Source organism: Aristolochia californica, unplaced genomic scaffold (genome assembly GCF_029961685.1).
Source record: "Aristolochia californica isolate CCGP_79_NKW_82.1479 unplaced genomic scaffold, dmAriCali1.0.hap1 SCAF_1, whole genome shotgun sequence".
Taxonomy (NCBI): domain Eukaryota; kingdom Viridiplantae; phylum Streptophyta; class Magnoliopsida; order Piperales; family Aristolochiaceae; genus Aristolochia; species Aristolochia californica.
The window spans coordinates 54231567-54250142 of NW_027181770.1; the positions used below are offsets into that span (position 1 = coordinate 54231567).

The 18576-nt window shown below is 38.4% G+C and overlaps 1 protein-coding gene across 1 annotated transcript; it reads right to left on the reverse strand.

Annotated features, from left to right (window-relative positions):
• Positions 1-13842: 13842 nt before the first annotated feature.
• LOC137960916 (protein neprosin) lies at positions 13843-17139 on the reverse strand. Its single transcript, XM_068808322.1, has 7 exons — positions 16804-17139; positions 16621-16707; positions 16263-16523; positions 15441-15611; positions 15251-15304; positions 14981-15127; positions 13843-14455 (listed from the first exon to the last, which is right to left on the reverse strand). Exons 1-7 carry the CDS (start codon positions 17023-17025, stop codon positions 14078-14080), a joined length of 1320 nt encoding a protein of 439 aa, XP_068664423.1. The 5' UTR covers positions 17026-17139; the 3' UTR covers positions 13843-14077.
• Between the last annotated feature and the right edge of the window lie 1437 nt (positions 17140-18576).

The following is an 18576-nucleotide window of genomic DNA, read 5'->3' on the forward strand; positions in this document are numbered from 1 at the left end:
GAGAAAATTTCATGCCAATCCAATATAAATCTAATGAGATATTTGCATTAGAGTCGACAACTATCAAGCTACAAAATTAAGAATGTTAAATTTCTGGAAAAGAGAAAAACTTCATTGACTTGATATCATTTAACCAAAAGGATGCGACTATGCAAGACTCGTTTTTCCAAAGGTTCCTTTTTTAAAAAAAGCTAGGGGAGACTATAATGGTATAACTTAATAAACTTGATGAAGTAAGAAAAATTTTGGGTGACCACAATTTTTTGAAGTTAACTATGTGGAAGATACACAACCAAGTAAAAAAAAATGCAAAACTTGAATGCAACATTGAAGCAAGATATTACATATCTTGAATGAGAACATCATGGAATGATTGAATTTGACCAAAAATCTATGATTAGAATAAAATTTTGGCTAAAAAACGCAGATTTAAGGGGAAAAGAAAATTCAAATCACATCAATGCATGGAGAGATAATAGGAGAGAAAATAGGAAAAAAATAAGAAAAAAATGGCAGAACTGACCTTTGGCACTTCTAATATCTGTACCTCCAAAAATATAACTCAGAAACACAAACAATTTATTTTTAAAGAAACTAGACTCAAATAGCTTTACATTTATATCTAATTTGACATAAAATTATTCATTCTTAAATATTTTATGACCTATTTATTTCGTTGTTCTATAGTTTCACCCTTCCCTACTCCAATGTGAATATTTTTTTAAATAGATTAGATTGACATGAAATTTTCTCTTTGATATCTTTCATACGAGTATATTTTTCTTCATAAAACATAATTTTTTTAGAGAATTATCTGATAGATTTTGGACCCTGTAATCTGGCTAAACTCAGTATTTTTCTTCTTTGGCCAAGATGACCATTGACCCTTGCAAAATTGATATCTCCCTCTAGAAAGCTCGGATTGATATTTGGTTTTATAAGGTAGAAAATAGACTTACATATATTTCTTTTGACATAAAAATCTCCATATTGGATTTAGTTCATGGAGAAAAAGGGAGACGACACATTGGGAGAAAACATGAGGAAGAAGAATTATGGACTTATGTACTAACCCTCCCCTGAAACTCAATTTATAGATTAATCAAACTACGATATTAAAATTGTGCCCCTGGAACTTCAAATAATTATATTAATACAATCTCTATGAGATGACTTTTTATTTACCACTCTACCATCACTATGTAGGCCTGTGGGCCTTGAGCCCATCTTCCACCTCTCTTGGATGTGTGAGCCTTCCTTGGTCTTATGGGTTTGAGTTCATCTTCCACACACATGGACTTGTGGGTCTTCCTTGGTCGTGTGGGCCTGGGCCCATCTTCCAATACTCCTCAAATTGGGGGTGAGAGAATATCATGAACATCCTGCTTGTTGCAAATAGTGTATAAAATCTTCTCATATAAAATGGCAATCCACCATTCCTTTCGACACTCCCCCTCAAGCTGATGGTCTCTTCCAAGAGGCCCATCTGGCATAATATAAGTGAGAGTAAAATCACTCATAGCCGTAAGAAATCACTCCATACCCCAATCAAATAACTCATGTTGGATGTTGGGCACACTCCTATCTTTTGTAGGTAGTGGGTCTATAGGCATTGCTCAAAAGTGTAATAAAACTCCTCCATCACAGTGTCCCTCCACAAGGCACTGTCTCTTAAATGGTAGGAGTAATAAATGCCAATTAAGGGGGGTAACAAGTAATTACCCAAAAGATAATATTTTGGGGCCACCATGTGTTTTCTTCATTATCAGAATAACCAATGCTGACAAAAATCAGCAACTAAGAAGTCCTTCAATAATAATGTCTCAGCCAAAGAGACACAATATCAGTAGCTAAAATGGGCCTGAGCCCAATAACACTTACCAAATAATGAATCTCACCTTTGTGGCTGCCAAAATCAAAAATCGAAACGAAGCGAATTCCCGATACGATCCTCAAAATCTCCACATCTCTTTATTTGACCATCAATAACATAGCCATGGAGGACGAGCTGCTGATGAGGCTAGTGAAGCACCACGGGTCGCGGAACGGGTGGCGATAAGCACGGTTGTGCCGGGGAGGTCGATGACAGTGCAGTAATACTTTGGTCTCAAACTTCCACAGAGCGTCTTCACACCAATGGTGATGTGAACTTTCTCCTTTTCCATTGCTACGAATCGAAATAAAAAGAAAGAATGAAAACTTGAGTACCTCGCAACGTCTAAGAGATAGGCACCCAAGACACAATCTTGCCTTTGGTCATCGTGGAGGACATTGTTGAATCCATTGCGCTAAAAGGCTCGAACCTTTTAGGAAAGCAACCCCACGGATCTTATACAAGGATGGCCCGGTCGATACAAACACAAATTCCAACACTCCCCCGCACGGGAAAACCCGTGGACAAATTCACCGAAAAAACACGGGAAAAACTCCTGGAAAAACCCAAGACAAATTCACCAGAAATACCTGGGACAAAATTCGGTGGGAGCGGGACTCGAACTCGGGACCAACGTGCTCTGATACCATGTTGAAACCATTGTGCTAAAAGGCTCGAACCTTTTAGGAAAGCAACCCCACGGATCTTATACAAGGATGGCCCGGTCGATACAAACACAAATTCCAATAGACATCACAGGTATGAACATCTCCTGGATCAGAGATTGAATTTGTGTCCGCATGGTGGCTTTGATGGCCAGCAAAAGAGACAGAGAGAATCGGCTTTGGCCACCAAGACCGCCGTGGGTTCCTTCACGCTGATGATATCGTTGAGCCAGAAACCGGAGAGTTAGCTATTTTTTTCCTCTGTGATTACTTTGTGTGAGAGAGACGGTCGGAGACGCCAGTGCTCGTTGGTGGGTGATGGAATCTCTTTTGTTTTCAAACTCTCTTAAAAACCTTTGACACATTCAATTCAAGGCTGGGTCCGGGAGAGAGCTGCAGAGAAAAAAAATGAAGGAAAATATCAAAACCTCTAAAAATCATGGAGCTGGGAATTGGAGCCTACTAAATAATGCAATTCTTTATTTCGACATGAAACACCCTTGTAGAAGCTGGTGCAGAAGCATGAGCCAAGAAACTGGTAAATCGGGCTCCAATGGGAAGAAGAAATGAGCAAAAAAAATAAAAAATGAAGTTCCAACAACTATAAAAAAACCGAAGGGTTCTTGGAATTCAAAAAATGATAGTTGTAAGTATTGAAAATCAATTCTCTAATATCATGTTGATTTTCAGAAACTCCATGGATTTAACTCATAGAGAAAAAGGGAGATAGCATATTGGGAGAAAACAGGAGGAAGAAGAGGTTATGGACTTATGTCCTAACCCTCCCTATGAAGCTCAATTTATAGATAAAAAAATTATAATACTACAATTATGCCCCTAAAACTTTCACTAATTACATCAATGCCATCTCTATGAGATCACTATTTATTTACCTTTCTACCATCACTATGTGGGCTTGTGGGCTTTCTCCTGGATCTATGGGCCTTGAACCCATCTTTCACCTCTCTTAGATGTGTAAGTTTTCCTTGGTCTTATGGGCTTGAACCCATCTTCCACCTTTCTTAGATGTGTGAGTTTTCCTTGGTCTTATGGGCTTGAACCCATCTTCCACACGTATAGACTTGAAGGTTTTCCTTGATCGTGTAGGCTTGGGCCCATCTTCCAACAAAAGCCTCATTCTAGATGGCATAAACGACTCAAAATTGACATTTTCTATAGCTGCTCAAACCTCTCTCTAACCTTTGTTATGTCAATTATCGATTTCTCTTTATAGAAAACTCTAATTGCTTAAATTCTTTTTGCATTGGAAATTAGACTCCAAGATATTTCTATAATTATATAATTTTAAATATTTAAAATTTCGTATGGAGATGAGAATGCTAAGAAACTAACGGATACTAGGACTAGAAAGAAAGAAAAAAGATAGAATACAAGCCTAAACTACTAGAGATGATAGATCAGAAAATGATCACATTATCTCCATGGGTTGACCGAATCAACTCACTGAACCTACTGTAAAAGAAAAAAAACTTCATTGACTTGATGTAATTTGAGTACATGAGTCTCTATTTATAATAAAGAAAATAAGTACAATCCAATTACAACTAAATTTCTCTTATCACAATTTCACCAAAATTAAACACTAAGGGGGGGGGGGTTAGTGCACTTTGAAAGTGCAGTGGAAAGTGAAAGTGAATTATTTTTTTGTGTTAGTTTTCTCAATGGAAAGTACAATGTAAAGTACTTTCTTGTGTTAGTGTGCACAATAAAAAATTTAGTGGTAAGAGGAGAATGAATTTATTAATAAAATAAATTGATAGATTTAACTTTATTAAGATAGTTTTATTTAACTTTTAATTAAAAAAGAAGATAATTTTTTAAAATTTTAAATAAAAATTAAATTAAATTAAATTAATATAAAAAATAATATACCTAAACAAACATAGTTACTTTTTCAATATCTAAATATCGTGGACTCCTCTAGACTTCTCTATGCTCTTCTTGTTTCTACTGCGCCTAAAGGATTCAAATCTGCAGCTAAAAATTCTGCTTGACTTCCTGCCATGGATGAAGAAGTTCGAGCTCTGCAAAATAATCGGACCTGGATTTTAGTCTCTCGACCTACAAAGACCAATATTGTGGGCTCAAAATGAGTGTTTTGAACAAAATACCTGCCTAATGGATCCATTGAGCGTCTCAAAGCACACCTCGTTGCCAAGGGTTACACTCAAATCTTTGGTCTTGATTACACTGAAACCTTTAGCCATGTGGTAAAAGCTACTACTGCCCGGGTTGTGCTCTCTTTTGCTGTAACCAAAAACTGGCATCTTCACCAACTTGATGTCAATAATGCATTCCTCAACGGTACTCTCACTGAAAATGTTTACATGGAACAACCTCCTGGGTACGTTAACCCTCGTTTTTCGCATCACGTTTGTCAGTTACAAACAACTCTCTACGGTCTCAAGCAAGCTCCTCGTGCCTAGTTCCACCGCTTCAGCTCCTTTGTCACTCAACTTGGATTCTCCTGCAGTTGTGCTGAAACTTCTCTATTTGTTTTTCATAAGCATTTAGACACTATATATCTGCTCTTCTATGTTGATGACATAATTATTACTGGCAACAACTCAACTCTTATCACTAGGTTCAGTCATGAGCTCATGAGCTTCATTCTGAGTTTGCAATTAAAGATTTGGGTCTGCTCAGCTACTTTCTTGGTCTTGAAGCTTCACCAACTACTGATGGCTTATTTATCGGTCAGCTCAAATATGCATAGGATATTCTTATTCGACCTCAACTACTTGATAGCAAACCGGTTCCTACACCTATGGTCATTTGATAGCATCTGTCCGTAGATGGTTCTCTATTTTCGGATCCCACTCTCTACAAGTCTCTCGTTGGCACCCTTCAATACTTGACAATCACTCGCCCTGACATCGCCCATGCGGTCAACTTTGTTAGCTCCCACTAAAGATCATTTTCTTGCGATTAAATATATTTTGCACTATGTCAAAGGTACCATTCACTTTGGCCTTATTTTCCGTCCATCCGCTACTCCTGCTGCTCTAGTTGCTTACTCTGATGCTGACTGGGCAGGGTATCCTGATACTCGTTGCTCCACCTCTGGTTACTCCATTTATCTTGGGCACAATTTGATTTCTTGGAGTGCTAAAAAGTAGCCTATGGTATCTCATTCCAGTTGTGAACCTGAGTAACGTGCTCTATCGCACACTGCAGCTGAAATTATTTGGCTTATGCATCTTCTTACCGATATATATGTTCCTATTCCACAACTACCTCTACTCTTATGTGACAAAAAAAGTGCAATCTTCCTCAACTCCAATCCAATTTCTCACAAATGCACCAAACATGTTGAGTTAGATTATCATTTCCTTCAAGAACTTGTTGTTGCAGACAAACTTCACATACAGTATGTGCCATCTCACCTACAAATTGCTGATATTTTCACCAAAAGTATTCCACACCATCTTTATGAATTTTTTCAATCCAAACTTCACGTGTATTTCAATCCGACACTCAGCTTGCAGGGGGGTGTTAACAGCGGTGCAACGCCGACTGATCACCAAGCCAGAATTACCAATTTTTTGTTTTCAATTTTATGTATAAATATGTGATGTAAATGGTTTCCAAATCATGGTGAATAAAGAGTTTCTTAATGCTTTATTATAACACTTTATTTGCCTCCACCAACATGGAGAAAAAAAACTCATGAGATAAGACAATGAATTTATAAATTGAGGCCTTGAAAAACCGCCTGAATCAAACTTCTCCCACTTGCATCTGTCTTCCGTTCACAAAGAAGGAAAATAAATTATATATAGATGGAAAGTTTCAAGTGTCAACTCTCAAAACAAATTGCGAGTTAACCAGCTAGTGGTCAGAATATTTGCCTACCGACTGGTTTATTTTGGGAAGTCTCCTTCACTGGCTTGAGCCTCTATTGTATTGTGAAAGCTTTATTTTTGTTTCTAAAGGTCGAAGGCACTATTGTCTCTCTGGTCTGGCTATCACCTTATCCAAATTATCTTGGCCAACTACTGAATTAATGGGATTTTTTGCTATCTTGTTGGTCCATGATCTCTGTCGTGAATAACTGCTCCACCAATTAGCCATCATCCAGACAATTTTTTGGTGCTATCTTTCCAGTCGCATGTAGATTTATTTTTGCTACTGCCTCTCTAGGATTCTTTGCTATCTTTCGAAGAAAGAATCTGTCTTCCCGACTATGGAAATCTTCCTGGGTGCTTATTTGGTTATGGGATCTCGCTAATACTAACTTTTCGCAACAGGATCATTTTTTTTCTCGCTACTCTTTTTTTAAGAACTATTGGTTCATCACCAGTGGCCGCGACAATCCCTTTCCGATCTCACTACTGTCCTGCTATGTTTGAAAGCGGGAAAAACGATGACATCTTTCCGAATTAAACTTTTGCCAAGTTACAAAAATTATTTTTAATCGAGTGCCAAAGACAAAAAAAACGACATCGTCTCTCACTGTTTCCACTTCATTTAAATTGGTCGAGTCAACCAACGCTCGGGTTGCTGAGTTCCGCCCAAGTCAACCCAGTGAACCAGGCTGACCGTCTCACTACGGTCAAGCCGCACCAAACTCTGCAGAGTCAAATCGGTATGGGTCAACTCGGTCCGATTAAGAACCGGTGCTTGGGAAATTTTCACTATTATGCTCTAATAGCTAGAAAATTATAAAAGAGATTTCAGCTCTCTTTGGCCACGTGTAGAGCTATACATGATTTTTTCACAAGCCAAACTCCCCAAGAGATTGTTACTAGATTCTAGCTCTAGCTAGGTCTTTCTATCTAGATTAATGGGGTTAGTCAACATGACTCAGGACATGATCTTCATACGCATTACTCAGTTCATGTCCTGATGTCGTTAGGGAGTGCCAAACTTCATGTCATGTACATGATCATCCATGAATCAGGAGTTCATGTCCCAAGAGTAAACAGTGGAAAGTGTTTTTCGCCAGATTTTGAGAATCATGTACATGACTCACGCGCAGGACTCTCTCTGGCGCACCCCTCTCTCGTTCCCGTAGCTCTGTCGTCTCCCTAAACCCCGAGCTCTCTGCTCCCTCTCTCGTCTCCATCGTCCTTCTCTGGTCTCCCTCTCGACCTCCATTGTAGAGTACGGGAAATCGAGAGGTTCTGCGACGGAGGTCAAGAGAGTGAGGGAGGCCTTCCTCCCTCGGAAACGACTTCTCTTCTCTCTCGGCGTTCCTCTCTTCCTCCTCCTCCACGCCCCCCTCCCCCCCCCCGGCCATCCTCCCTCTCCTCTCCCTCTCGACCTTCGTGGTAGAGCACGGGAAGTCGACCATCTGTTGCAGAGCTTCTTGGTCTCCCTCTCTTCTCCCTCTCGGCGTACCGTCGAAGCGCCGCCTCTATCGGTGTTGCCCTTCGCCATTGCCCATTGGCCTGTCGTTGTCGCCGTTGCCCACTGGCTCGCCGCTGAGGAAGACGACGATGGTTTAATTTTTCCTAAGTTAGGAAAAATTAAACTATCGTCATAAAAATCATTAATTTATAAATTTTATTTATAAAAATAATTATTTTTATTTATTTAATATATTTATTTTATAATTACTATATTAAAATAGAGGTTTAATAGTCATAATTAAAATATTTGATAAATTATTTTGGCATAATTATCCAATTTCTATAGTTAATTAAACCAATGGTTTTAAATTTTGTGATAATATATTATTAATTAATAATACATAAAATATATTATGTACAAATATATAGTGTGTTAAAGTTATGATTAGAACAATTTTTTCTCTTAAATTATTTATTTTTAGGTTAAAGTATATCATATGTTATTAATAAATTAATAACTCAATGTATTACTTTCGTTTTTGTTATTTATAACGTTATTTATTTATTATTTATAATTAATCATGTGCATATTTCATTGGCTCATGTAATTACCATATTAATGCACAGTAAACTATCTAATTCAATTAATACATATATTAATATATTTAATTATACATTAAATAACTTATTCGTGTAGTAATAATGGTTGTTTTACCTAATTTTGGGTTTAAGGATTATGTTGTAATTAAGTGTACTGTAAGGGTTTAGGGATTCTCTTATTTTTTATGTTTTTTCTCATGTTGGGGCACTAACACTGGAAATTGTTTTCCATTGCGCATGAAGTCGTCAATACTAACACCAAGTACGAAGATGATCTTCATGTACATGACTAACATAAACTTGATCTTCAAAAATCCATTTGGGGGACTAACCCCCCTTAACATGTTCTAGATAAACCTTTCACAATTTCATAAAAATAAAGGGAAAAATTACACCCCTTACTTGGAGAGATACTTTTTTCGGAGAAATTCAAGCTACATCCTCCTTTGTAGCACGTTGTGAATAGATCAAGGAGCTTGTACTATGATGAATGCAAGGATGATTGAAAGAGACTGAAGGTTTTCCAAGAGTAAAACTCTCTCTCTTTCTCTCTAAAGCACTTTTGATAGGAATTTGCAAGATTAAATTTTGTGGCTTGAAGATTTTCCAATAAATACTCAGTCTCTTTTTTATTCACAATTTGGTGGGGTATTTATAGTTTCCCCAACTCAAATTAGTCATTATTTTCCCATTTGAAAAATTCAGTACTTTGATTGACCGATCATATGTAAGTGATTGATCAATCAATCGATCATAACGGCTACTTTTATGTCAAACAGTAACTTATTGATCGATCAACTAATTGATCAATATGTTGCCATTTGTTAAAAAAAGTCCAGTTGACCGATCATTGCCAGCAGCTAATTGATCAATCTAGATTCTTTTAGGCTTTGCAATACAAGTATGATCGATCAGTATACTTTTCTGTGATTGATCATGCTTGAAGTCCCTTACTGGCAAGGTTCTGACTGATTGTTCAATCTAGAAGGATGATTGATCATTCCATAAAAATTCCGATTGCCTAGATAGCAATGATCAATCAATCTAAGTGGGATGATCGATCATGCATTATAGCCTGAAATGGCTATGTCTTGGATGATCGATCAATTAATTATGGTTGATCGATCATGCTTCATGTTTTTGGCCTGCACTGTTATGAAGTTTGATCAATTGATTATGGTTGAACAATCACGCTTCATATTTTTGGCTTGCACAATTCTGGAAGATTGATCAATATGAGTGGATGATCAATCGTTCCAATGCCAGTTTAAAAGTGTAGACTTTATAAAGCATGGGAATTTCACTCTTAGTGTTTTAACATATTTCTAAGTAATGTCTATGATAATCCTAAATATGTCTATATGCAATTTATAAACTAAAGCTCCAATTTCACAAGTACTCAAGGAATAGGAGTTAGAATACTATCTTACAAAAATTGACTGAGTTTAGATGTTTGTCTTTAATGCTTGAACTCGAGTCTTCTTGCTGTCTTCCTCCTTGTACGTGTTTCTTCAAGAGATGTTCTTCCATTGTGCTTGAGGTCTTGAATTTTGCTTTGATGCTTTAGACCATGAGATGCTCTTGAAAGTGAAGTATTTTAAATACTTAGCATTTGCAAGTTATTAGTTCAATTAAGTTTTGTTATCATCAAAATCAATGTGGGTGTCTACCTACAGTCAACATATTTGCACATCATCATACTCTATATCATATCTAGAATAAGAAAGTTCTTCCTCTTTGTAACTCCATTTTGTTGTAGGTGAGTAGGCGGTTGTGAGCTCATACAGAATCTGACTCTCTTTGTAGAACTCAAATGTTTCCTAGTATACTCTTCTCCTCTATCTTATCTAAGTACCTTCAAGGTCCCTCCTACTTTGGTTTTCTACCATAGTTTCAAAATCCTTGAACTATAATAGTTACATCAGTTATTATTCCAACCTCTTAACCTCTCTCTTTTAATCTTGTTTACACTTTTAAGAAAAGATAAGGTCACAAATGGATTCTTATCTGTGATCTCCTTTCTTTCTCTCGATCATGATTTTTCCTCTTCCTTTCACTTGTTTCTTCGAAGAATCTCCAAGTCATACTTCACCTTGAACAAACTCTATGTACAACTCCATGCATCCACTCTTGTGGTGGCTAGCTCTAGTGTCAAGATACCAAATATTCCTCTTCCTCTCGTCATTGCCTCTATATGTTAACAATATCACATAGTAACCTTCTAATTCTTCTTGGACAATAAGTTGAGTGCTCTCTTCCACCTTGCCTTTAGATTTTTTTATGGCATCATAACCAAAATGTCTATACCAATTAAAATTGACACTAATACTGAAACTTGTCAGCTCATTGTGAGCTCCACCTTCTGACACATCCTCTAGAGTCATGGTTATGTTTCATAGCATCTAATTACGAACAATGCTCTATATGCTTGTCTTGTGGTACATGTCCTCTTTCTCACCTATTATAACCAGCTCGTCCTTGTTCACCTAGCATTATCTAACAACTATATGTGATCCTTTCATTGAGAGATAACAAACTTTGGAAGGTATATTCTATTCTTTCATAAGAATTTGAATTCTAGTTTATGTTATGCTTATGGGCTTGAAACTAACCGACCAACTCATTAACCCCATAGTAGATAAATCTTGAAATTTTACAACTGTTGCCACAATGTAATAAAACTAAGGATTTAACGATCTTAAGATCTTCTCCATTACTTATAGATCTTCAATCTTTCTCTATTTCCCTTCATATCATTGACGATGGTTTCTACTTATGCTATGTAACCACTAACTTTTTCAGTGTGCTGCGTATTATTAATTCAAACTCTGGTTTGAGAGGGTGTACATTTTTACCCTATTTATTCCATGGAACGACTTTTGTAATGACTCTCTAACTTGCTTATCAGGTTTTGCATCCTGGATCTTCTCAAATGTTACTTGATCTATACCATGAAAAAATTAGGAACAACGCTTTTTTAACTTATTTTTTTGCAAAGGATAGAACAGGTTTAGCTTCTATAGTCAAAGACTCGTCATACTTTCGCTCCACCATCTCCTATAAATCATGCGAGCTGAGTAGGAGCTTCAATTGAATACCCCAATTCTCATAATTTATCTTTGTCAACTTCAAAATCAATAGTTTGACCATATTCTCTAATTTCTATCTTATATGATCAACACCTAATCACCTTAAGTAGCAATGTGGGGCTTACCAAGTTCTGATACCACTTGTTGGAAGCATGAGTGGATAAAAAAAAGCTTAATGCAGAAATAGTACTGAAGAAATGGCAGAATTACATATTTAGCACTAGACTCTTACTAAAGCTCTCACAATAAGAGACTCTTACAAAGGAATAAGCTTAGAAGGGCATTTTCCACAAGGATATTGCAAGAAGGAAGCTTACTCAACAAAGTGAAGTGTTGCAACACTTCTTCTCAACCTCACACCTCTTTTTCTCATGCTCTCGGTTTCAATTGTCTCTCTCGATTCGATGAACTTAAGAAGGATGGAAACTCCCTATGAACAAGGGTGTCAAACAGCCTCCCTGGAGGAGTCAAAAAATCGACTTAACAGGTCGACAAGTCAGCAATTTGACCTTACCTAGTCGAACTTTACATCAACATTCTCATCGTTGTTCCAAAGAATTTTGGAGATGGTTTCTCCAATGCACAGGTGATATACTTTACCATCTGGGATGCAGAGTACCAATTAAATGACATTAAAGATCACAAAGTTGCATGCAACTGTGATTCCTCACATGAAGGTGCTAACAAATCAATCACTTATATGTAAAAATACTGTTTTGTGCTCAATTAAACGAAGCATGATGACAATTCATGCGGAGTACCAATTAAATGACATTAAAGATAACAAAGTTGCATGCAATGTGATTCCTCAAATGAAGGTGCTAACAAATCAATCACTTATATGTAAAAATACTATTGTGTGCTCAATTAAAAGAAGCATGATGACATTTCTTCTGAGTTTCACACACAAATTCCAAAAATGTTTATAGCAAGGTTTAAGGCCATGTCCTCCACCTATTCTATTTGGTAACCTATAGGGAAACCCCAATAACCTCTCCCTTGGGTAACAAAATAGAGAAGATGGAGGATAAGGACTTCCCCTATCATATGTTTCTTCACTATGAACTTGGGTGTTTATGGAGAAGTGACAAAAGAGAAATAAGGGGGAGAGCTACACAGTCCACACCCCTAGGGTGGAGTTGGGAAGGCTACTCCTTGCTCCTCTTTTGCCACTTGAAAATGGATCTAGATTCTTCTTGACATCAATGTTAGAGGGAGAGAAGAAACATGAAAGGTAGCTCCACTTTTGTTTTTAAGCATAAAATATTAAAATATTATTTTAAATAAAAAATAAGGGCACAATTATCTTTTTGTTGTAAAATTTAACTAGGGTGAGAGTAACAATTTTTGAAATCCTAGAGTTGCATGATATTGTAATTCTGACTTCAGCCTCATAATTTGAATCTAATGAACAATGGAAATCACACTATAGATAACTAGAGCTCTTTGCCACTGGTACACTCTTTCCAGTCTGAGATCTTCAAATGAATTTTTCCGCAAACCAATTTCTGCTCCAATTTAATGTGGACTGCTGAATGTGCGTAATTGTCACAATCACCTCACTGGCAAATTTACATAATGAGGGAAAGTGATATTTGCAGCCGTCCCGTCTCGTCTTCCTCACGCGGCTCTCTCTTTTGCCGTAAGCTTGTAATCCAGTAAATATGAAGGATTCCGATTGTCCTCCTCTTATCCTAGCATTTATTTATAATAAAAGAACAACAGAAACAGATCCAACAATTATGGCCGCCTCTTCTACGAGTTGTTTTAAAACGGCTGGCAACATAAATGCTTGAAACATGGGTTGAGAATGGAGTATCTGGTATATTCTGTCTAATTTGTGTCTCTTCATTTCGTTTTACCGGATAATACAAGGCGTCGTCGAGATAATACATCTCTTGGGACTGTCAACGAGTCTTCTACGCCATCTCCGCAATCGATAACTCAAACTCCCAAGCTTCAGCTCCCCCAATTTACTCCATATTTGAGAAGAAATCGCTGTCAGGTCCTCCTCCTCCAACTCGACGTTTGACTTGGGATGGTTCGAAAATTCATATAAAACTTCTCAAAACTGCAAACCTCTATGAGGGATTAATATACAGCAGTACCAAAGCAGGACTCGGAAGGGTTTACATTTAAGTTCTTTCTGGAGATTTGATTTTTTAGTTCATTGATTGCATCACGATCGGAGCTTCTTTCTTCTTATTTGAGAATGGGCACAGACTCATAAGCGAATCTTTCTTTCAATTTTTTTTTTCCTTGACGAAAGTTAATAAGAATCAAAAGGAAGATTACCCATGAAAGATGAACTAAAATTGGTATTACATGATACAATAAACGGGCAATGATATGGTGTGAAACTCTTAATCACCAATGGATATATCTTCAACCAGTGGTGATAACAAACACCTACAGCTAACTTCTCCTATATCAGAGTTTCACACTGGATCATTCCCTTACAAGCATATATCACTTAATTTGGTGGAATACCAGGAGAACAAAAGAATATATATTCGACACGGCATTAGCAGCCAACTACTGGCATACTGGGTTATTCCCAGGTCCTCCATAGTAGAAGTAGGTGCCCCAGTCACTGTTGGAGGAAGCTTTGATGTTGTAACAGTTGGTGTTCTCTGCTAATGTTGAGATGGACTCGACGGAGCTCAGGCTGTTGTCGGAGTCGACGATCTCTAGGTTGCGGAAGTAGCTCGCTCGGCCAAATCCGGCCTCTGCAAACTGGCCGGAACCCATTTGAGTGGATGTGTGCACTCCTTTGGAACGTGAGTTTACAACCTCTCCACCCCATTCCACCATTGAAGCATGGTCTGCTAGATGCGTGAACAGCTCGGCCGGCCAGTATCCCACCAGGGTGTTGTCGCCGAAACTCATCCACCAATTGCCCAGCTTTGGATCCTGGGACAGAACAAGGCACATATGATTTTGTTCATATAGTCAAGATCTAGTAGGAGTATTTTCAACCGATTTATCCGCTATTCACATGTAAAGGCACTATTACTCAATCTGAAGACATTATCTGTAATCACATGAACGCACGTTTACTTGGTTCAATCCCAGTGATGACAGTATGTCTGGTCCCAATTACTGGTTTTATAATCTAGGACGCTTTTGTCAAATTCTTAAGAATGACTACGCTCCTCTGCACGTTCAGTAGTTTTTTGAATAATCTTACGAAAATACTTGAAGTTCTTAAAGAAGATCGATCACCTGTTGTTTATTACATTTGACTTGCGTGTCATAGTAGAGACAAATTGGCGTTAGTGAAGGCGGAATAGAAGCTAACTGGTGAATATTATATTGGAAATTCGAAGTTTTCTTTTTCTTTTCAAACTAAAGTGTAGAGCCGACCCAGAAGACCATGAAGGTAGTAAAGTAAAGATTCATTGGCATGGATATTAGAATGTAATCGATATCTTGTACCTTCCATATAAGAATGGTGATGTCGTATTGGCTACCGGCGATGAAAGAGACCGGAGAGATGGCAGCTCCGATGGCTATCCTGTTGTTTGTCTGGACAAAACCCGCGCAGAGGAGGTTGTAGCAACCCGTCGCTTGATACGCATCGCTCTGTGTTAAAGAAGAACTCCGTCAAGGATTTGAAATTAATTGTGATGCTAGTCAATGTTGGTTAAACGAAGCTTCATGATGAGAAATGAAGATCAGACGGAGATTAAGAAGAAGAGTTCTGACCGTCCAATAAGTGAACAGCCTCGGCCTACTGTCACCGTAAAGCTCCGGGCTGACCTGACTAGAAAAACAAAAAGCTTCAGAATTTCGTTTCTTTATTCATCTTCCGCCATTAATTAGTTTTCAGTTGGTAACGGATGAGGAATCTTAAATGCAAGTTAAAAACCGCAGTGTACGTAGACAGAATAAATACCTGCCAACCAGCTTCAATACTGTTGAGATCGGTGCCGTCGAAGGAGCCCGAGAGGATCCAAATCTGTGAGAGGCTGAACTCGTTCACCACTTCTATGGAGGGTTCCCATACGTTTATTGTCGCCTTGGCTCCATACACTTCGTCAGATGATCCCGTGTAGGCGATTGCATGCTGCTTACAGACCCAACACCCTTCCTGTTATTATTATCGGTCTTCCTTTTTTACAGTTACAGAAGGACAGTTGAGATTATTAAAGCTTTGAATATCGAATTCACAGTTGGACAGTAGGGAAAATTTAAACAGTGGAGAACCCTCCGGCTTGCATTAGGTTTTGTCTTCTTCTTTGCAAATGGCAACAAAAAACTCTTTTCCTCTCTGAGGATTCTTTGATTGGAGTAAACCCAACTGCATCTAAGTTGATATTTCTTTAAGCTTACTTCCCTATCTCACCCACCAAACTATAGTTTGGTTAGCAGAAAACGAGTTAACGAAATCATTGTGACTAGGTTGAAAAGAAGTTTAAAGACAAGAAAGCTGTCTCCTATTCACTGGTTCTTCAATAAAAATTTTGGTTTCCACGGGACTACTAATCTTCTTTAATCTGTTATCTCAGTTGCTTTGATCTTGTTAGCTATTAAAAAATTTCAGAGAAGAATAAGAACAGCCTAAGATAAGAGTAGAAGACTTTTTTAAAAGCTTTTGCTTGTGTGTGTCTGTTTCCCTGGCATGTTCTTTTTCTTACGTTGGTCAGCACTCAGGAACGGAATGAACAGAACCAGGTAAGGAGAAGGGAAGAACGAGGGACGAGTTCAGTTCACCGACCTCATGTCCGCTTCCACTGACTACATCTGCAGTTTGAGGGAATTTCGCGAGGGGAATCCTCTTCGTTTGTTTCTTCCCATAATGATAAGGAGATCTGGCTCTCAATACATCATCCACTGAGCTTCTGCGTATGGGAATCGTTCCCTTCGGACAATGCCCATTTTGATGCCATGTCTGCCATGCTCTACCTGCGCCATCGCCTGTTGTCAAGTTCGTCCTTCCGTGTCCTCTGCTCAATGTTGGCTTCAATGTTGGTACTCTCTGTATAAATTTATCATATAAAAATAGAACACGGAATAAATCAGCTCTCTAACACCTCGAAGCTGGAAAACTGAAAAAGCAAGAGGCAAAAGCCTACCTGAATCTTATGACTCTTCAAGAGGGGGTGATCTAAGGCTGGTTGTCTTCGTCTATGAACGCAATCTATAATATCTCCATCTGGGCTCTGCTCATATGAGCAGCTCGAAACCGTGAAAACCAAAGGCAAAACTGAAACTGTCTTAAAAAGAAAAGAAGACATCCAAAAAGAAACTCATATTACCTGTATCGTCTTCACAGGCCGTTTATTGATCTTGTCCAGATGTCTCTGAATCCTGGCCAACCTGAGGCTTGAAACTTGCCGATGGTATGTGTAATTCAACCCCGAACAGATTGTTGATCCATCTAAGAACACAAGGAAGGCGAGAAGGAGGAGGGTTACAGGGGGAAGAGGAGCAGACATGGAACCCAGTTTCCCTCTGCTTCTCCTTGTTCTAACTCCCATCTCTTTCAGCGCCAAGACCTGCTGCTCCACCTATATCTCCATTACTGGTAAGATAGAGCGCAAATGAATCAGGGCCCTCTTAATACCAACCACCGGAGAGAAACGACAATGACTCGTAGAAGTCTTGTCTTTTACAACCAGATTGGTGAGAGTGCATGTTAATTAACCTGCGCACGCCCTTCTTCCTCCACCGTTTGCATCTTCCAAAATCAGAGGCTTCGACGCATTATAAAAACTCTGACCTACCCATCTCTCTTCTCCTTAATGACTTCTTGAATTTGCATCTGCCACATCGCAATAAGCCATAAATTCAATTTAAACCGCAGACTTTCCCACCAGTTACTGAATGTCATTAACTGATACCCAAAACTGAGACATCTGAATGTGAGAAGCACCCAAGACGGCTAAGCAGTAAACGCCACAAAAACAGGAAAACAATTGTTAAACCAGACAACTATATCAGATCATTAGTACTTTAATATAGAGAGACTTGGTAAAGCCATGTGAGTTGGGTTTGAGGAAGCTTCTCTTTAACTTCTCATCTCAACTACTGTTTACATTTCTCTTATGTCACACTATGGTTCTCACTTTTTAAATTTCTTCCTTTGTGTTTTTTTTTTCTGATGAAGACGCTTCTATTCTTGTTTTGATGTTTGGGTTAGCAAGCAAAATCCCTTGAAGTGTGGTTACAGCTGACAAAGCTCTCCTTTCCACGTCCTAAAACTAATAAACTAGATGAATAAGCATTGAGAGTAAGTTTCTATTCTCGAATCTCCAGTCCGTCTTTTGCTCATTCTAGGGAAGATGGTAGCCTGGTCACCACCAACTCCTGAAACTCGGATATTGACTGAACATAAACTCTTGATGACTGCTCTAGAGGATTGAATCGAAAAGTGTTTTTTTATCTGTCGTCTTGTCGTTAATGCCCCTCTGCAGAAAGGAGAAAGAAACAGAGACTTGTTAGAGTTCATAACCCAGTTGCCGGCAGACCCTTCAATTAATCCGATGATCGAAAACGTCTGGGTTCTGTGAAGGGTTCGGTCCAGATGAATCTAAAACTGATTTTGAAAAACATTTTGGGACTCCAAAGAAAATGCCTTGCAGCTAGCAATGATGGAAGTTGGTTCCTTTGTTTCATTCGTCTCCGTATAGCTTCAATCTTAGACGGCAAGGCGAGGTGGGTGTTACTGAATCCTGAAGACGATTACAGGACAGTAGCTGCTGCCAAACGGGCATCTCTTTTGAGTGCTTGACGGCGAAGCCAAGCTACTTAGAAAGGTTTGATGACACACGAACCGTTGTTGTTAGCGAATGAATTGAAGATTGAATGGGAAAAGCCAGCAGTGGCTCTTGTCAATCAAAACTTCAATACAATAGCAACCCGAGATCGAGATTGACTGCAATGGCTGGATTATTTTTATTTCATTTTTACCTGTCGAGGGATTTTTTATCCAAAGAGGGCCTGTATCATATCGACAAGTTATTGGGCAAATGAGATCCGGCCCGAACGTTCGTACTGGAGAAACAAGGAAACAGTGCGGATCTCCCAAC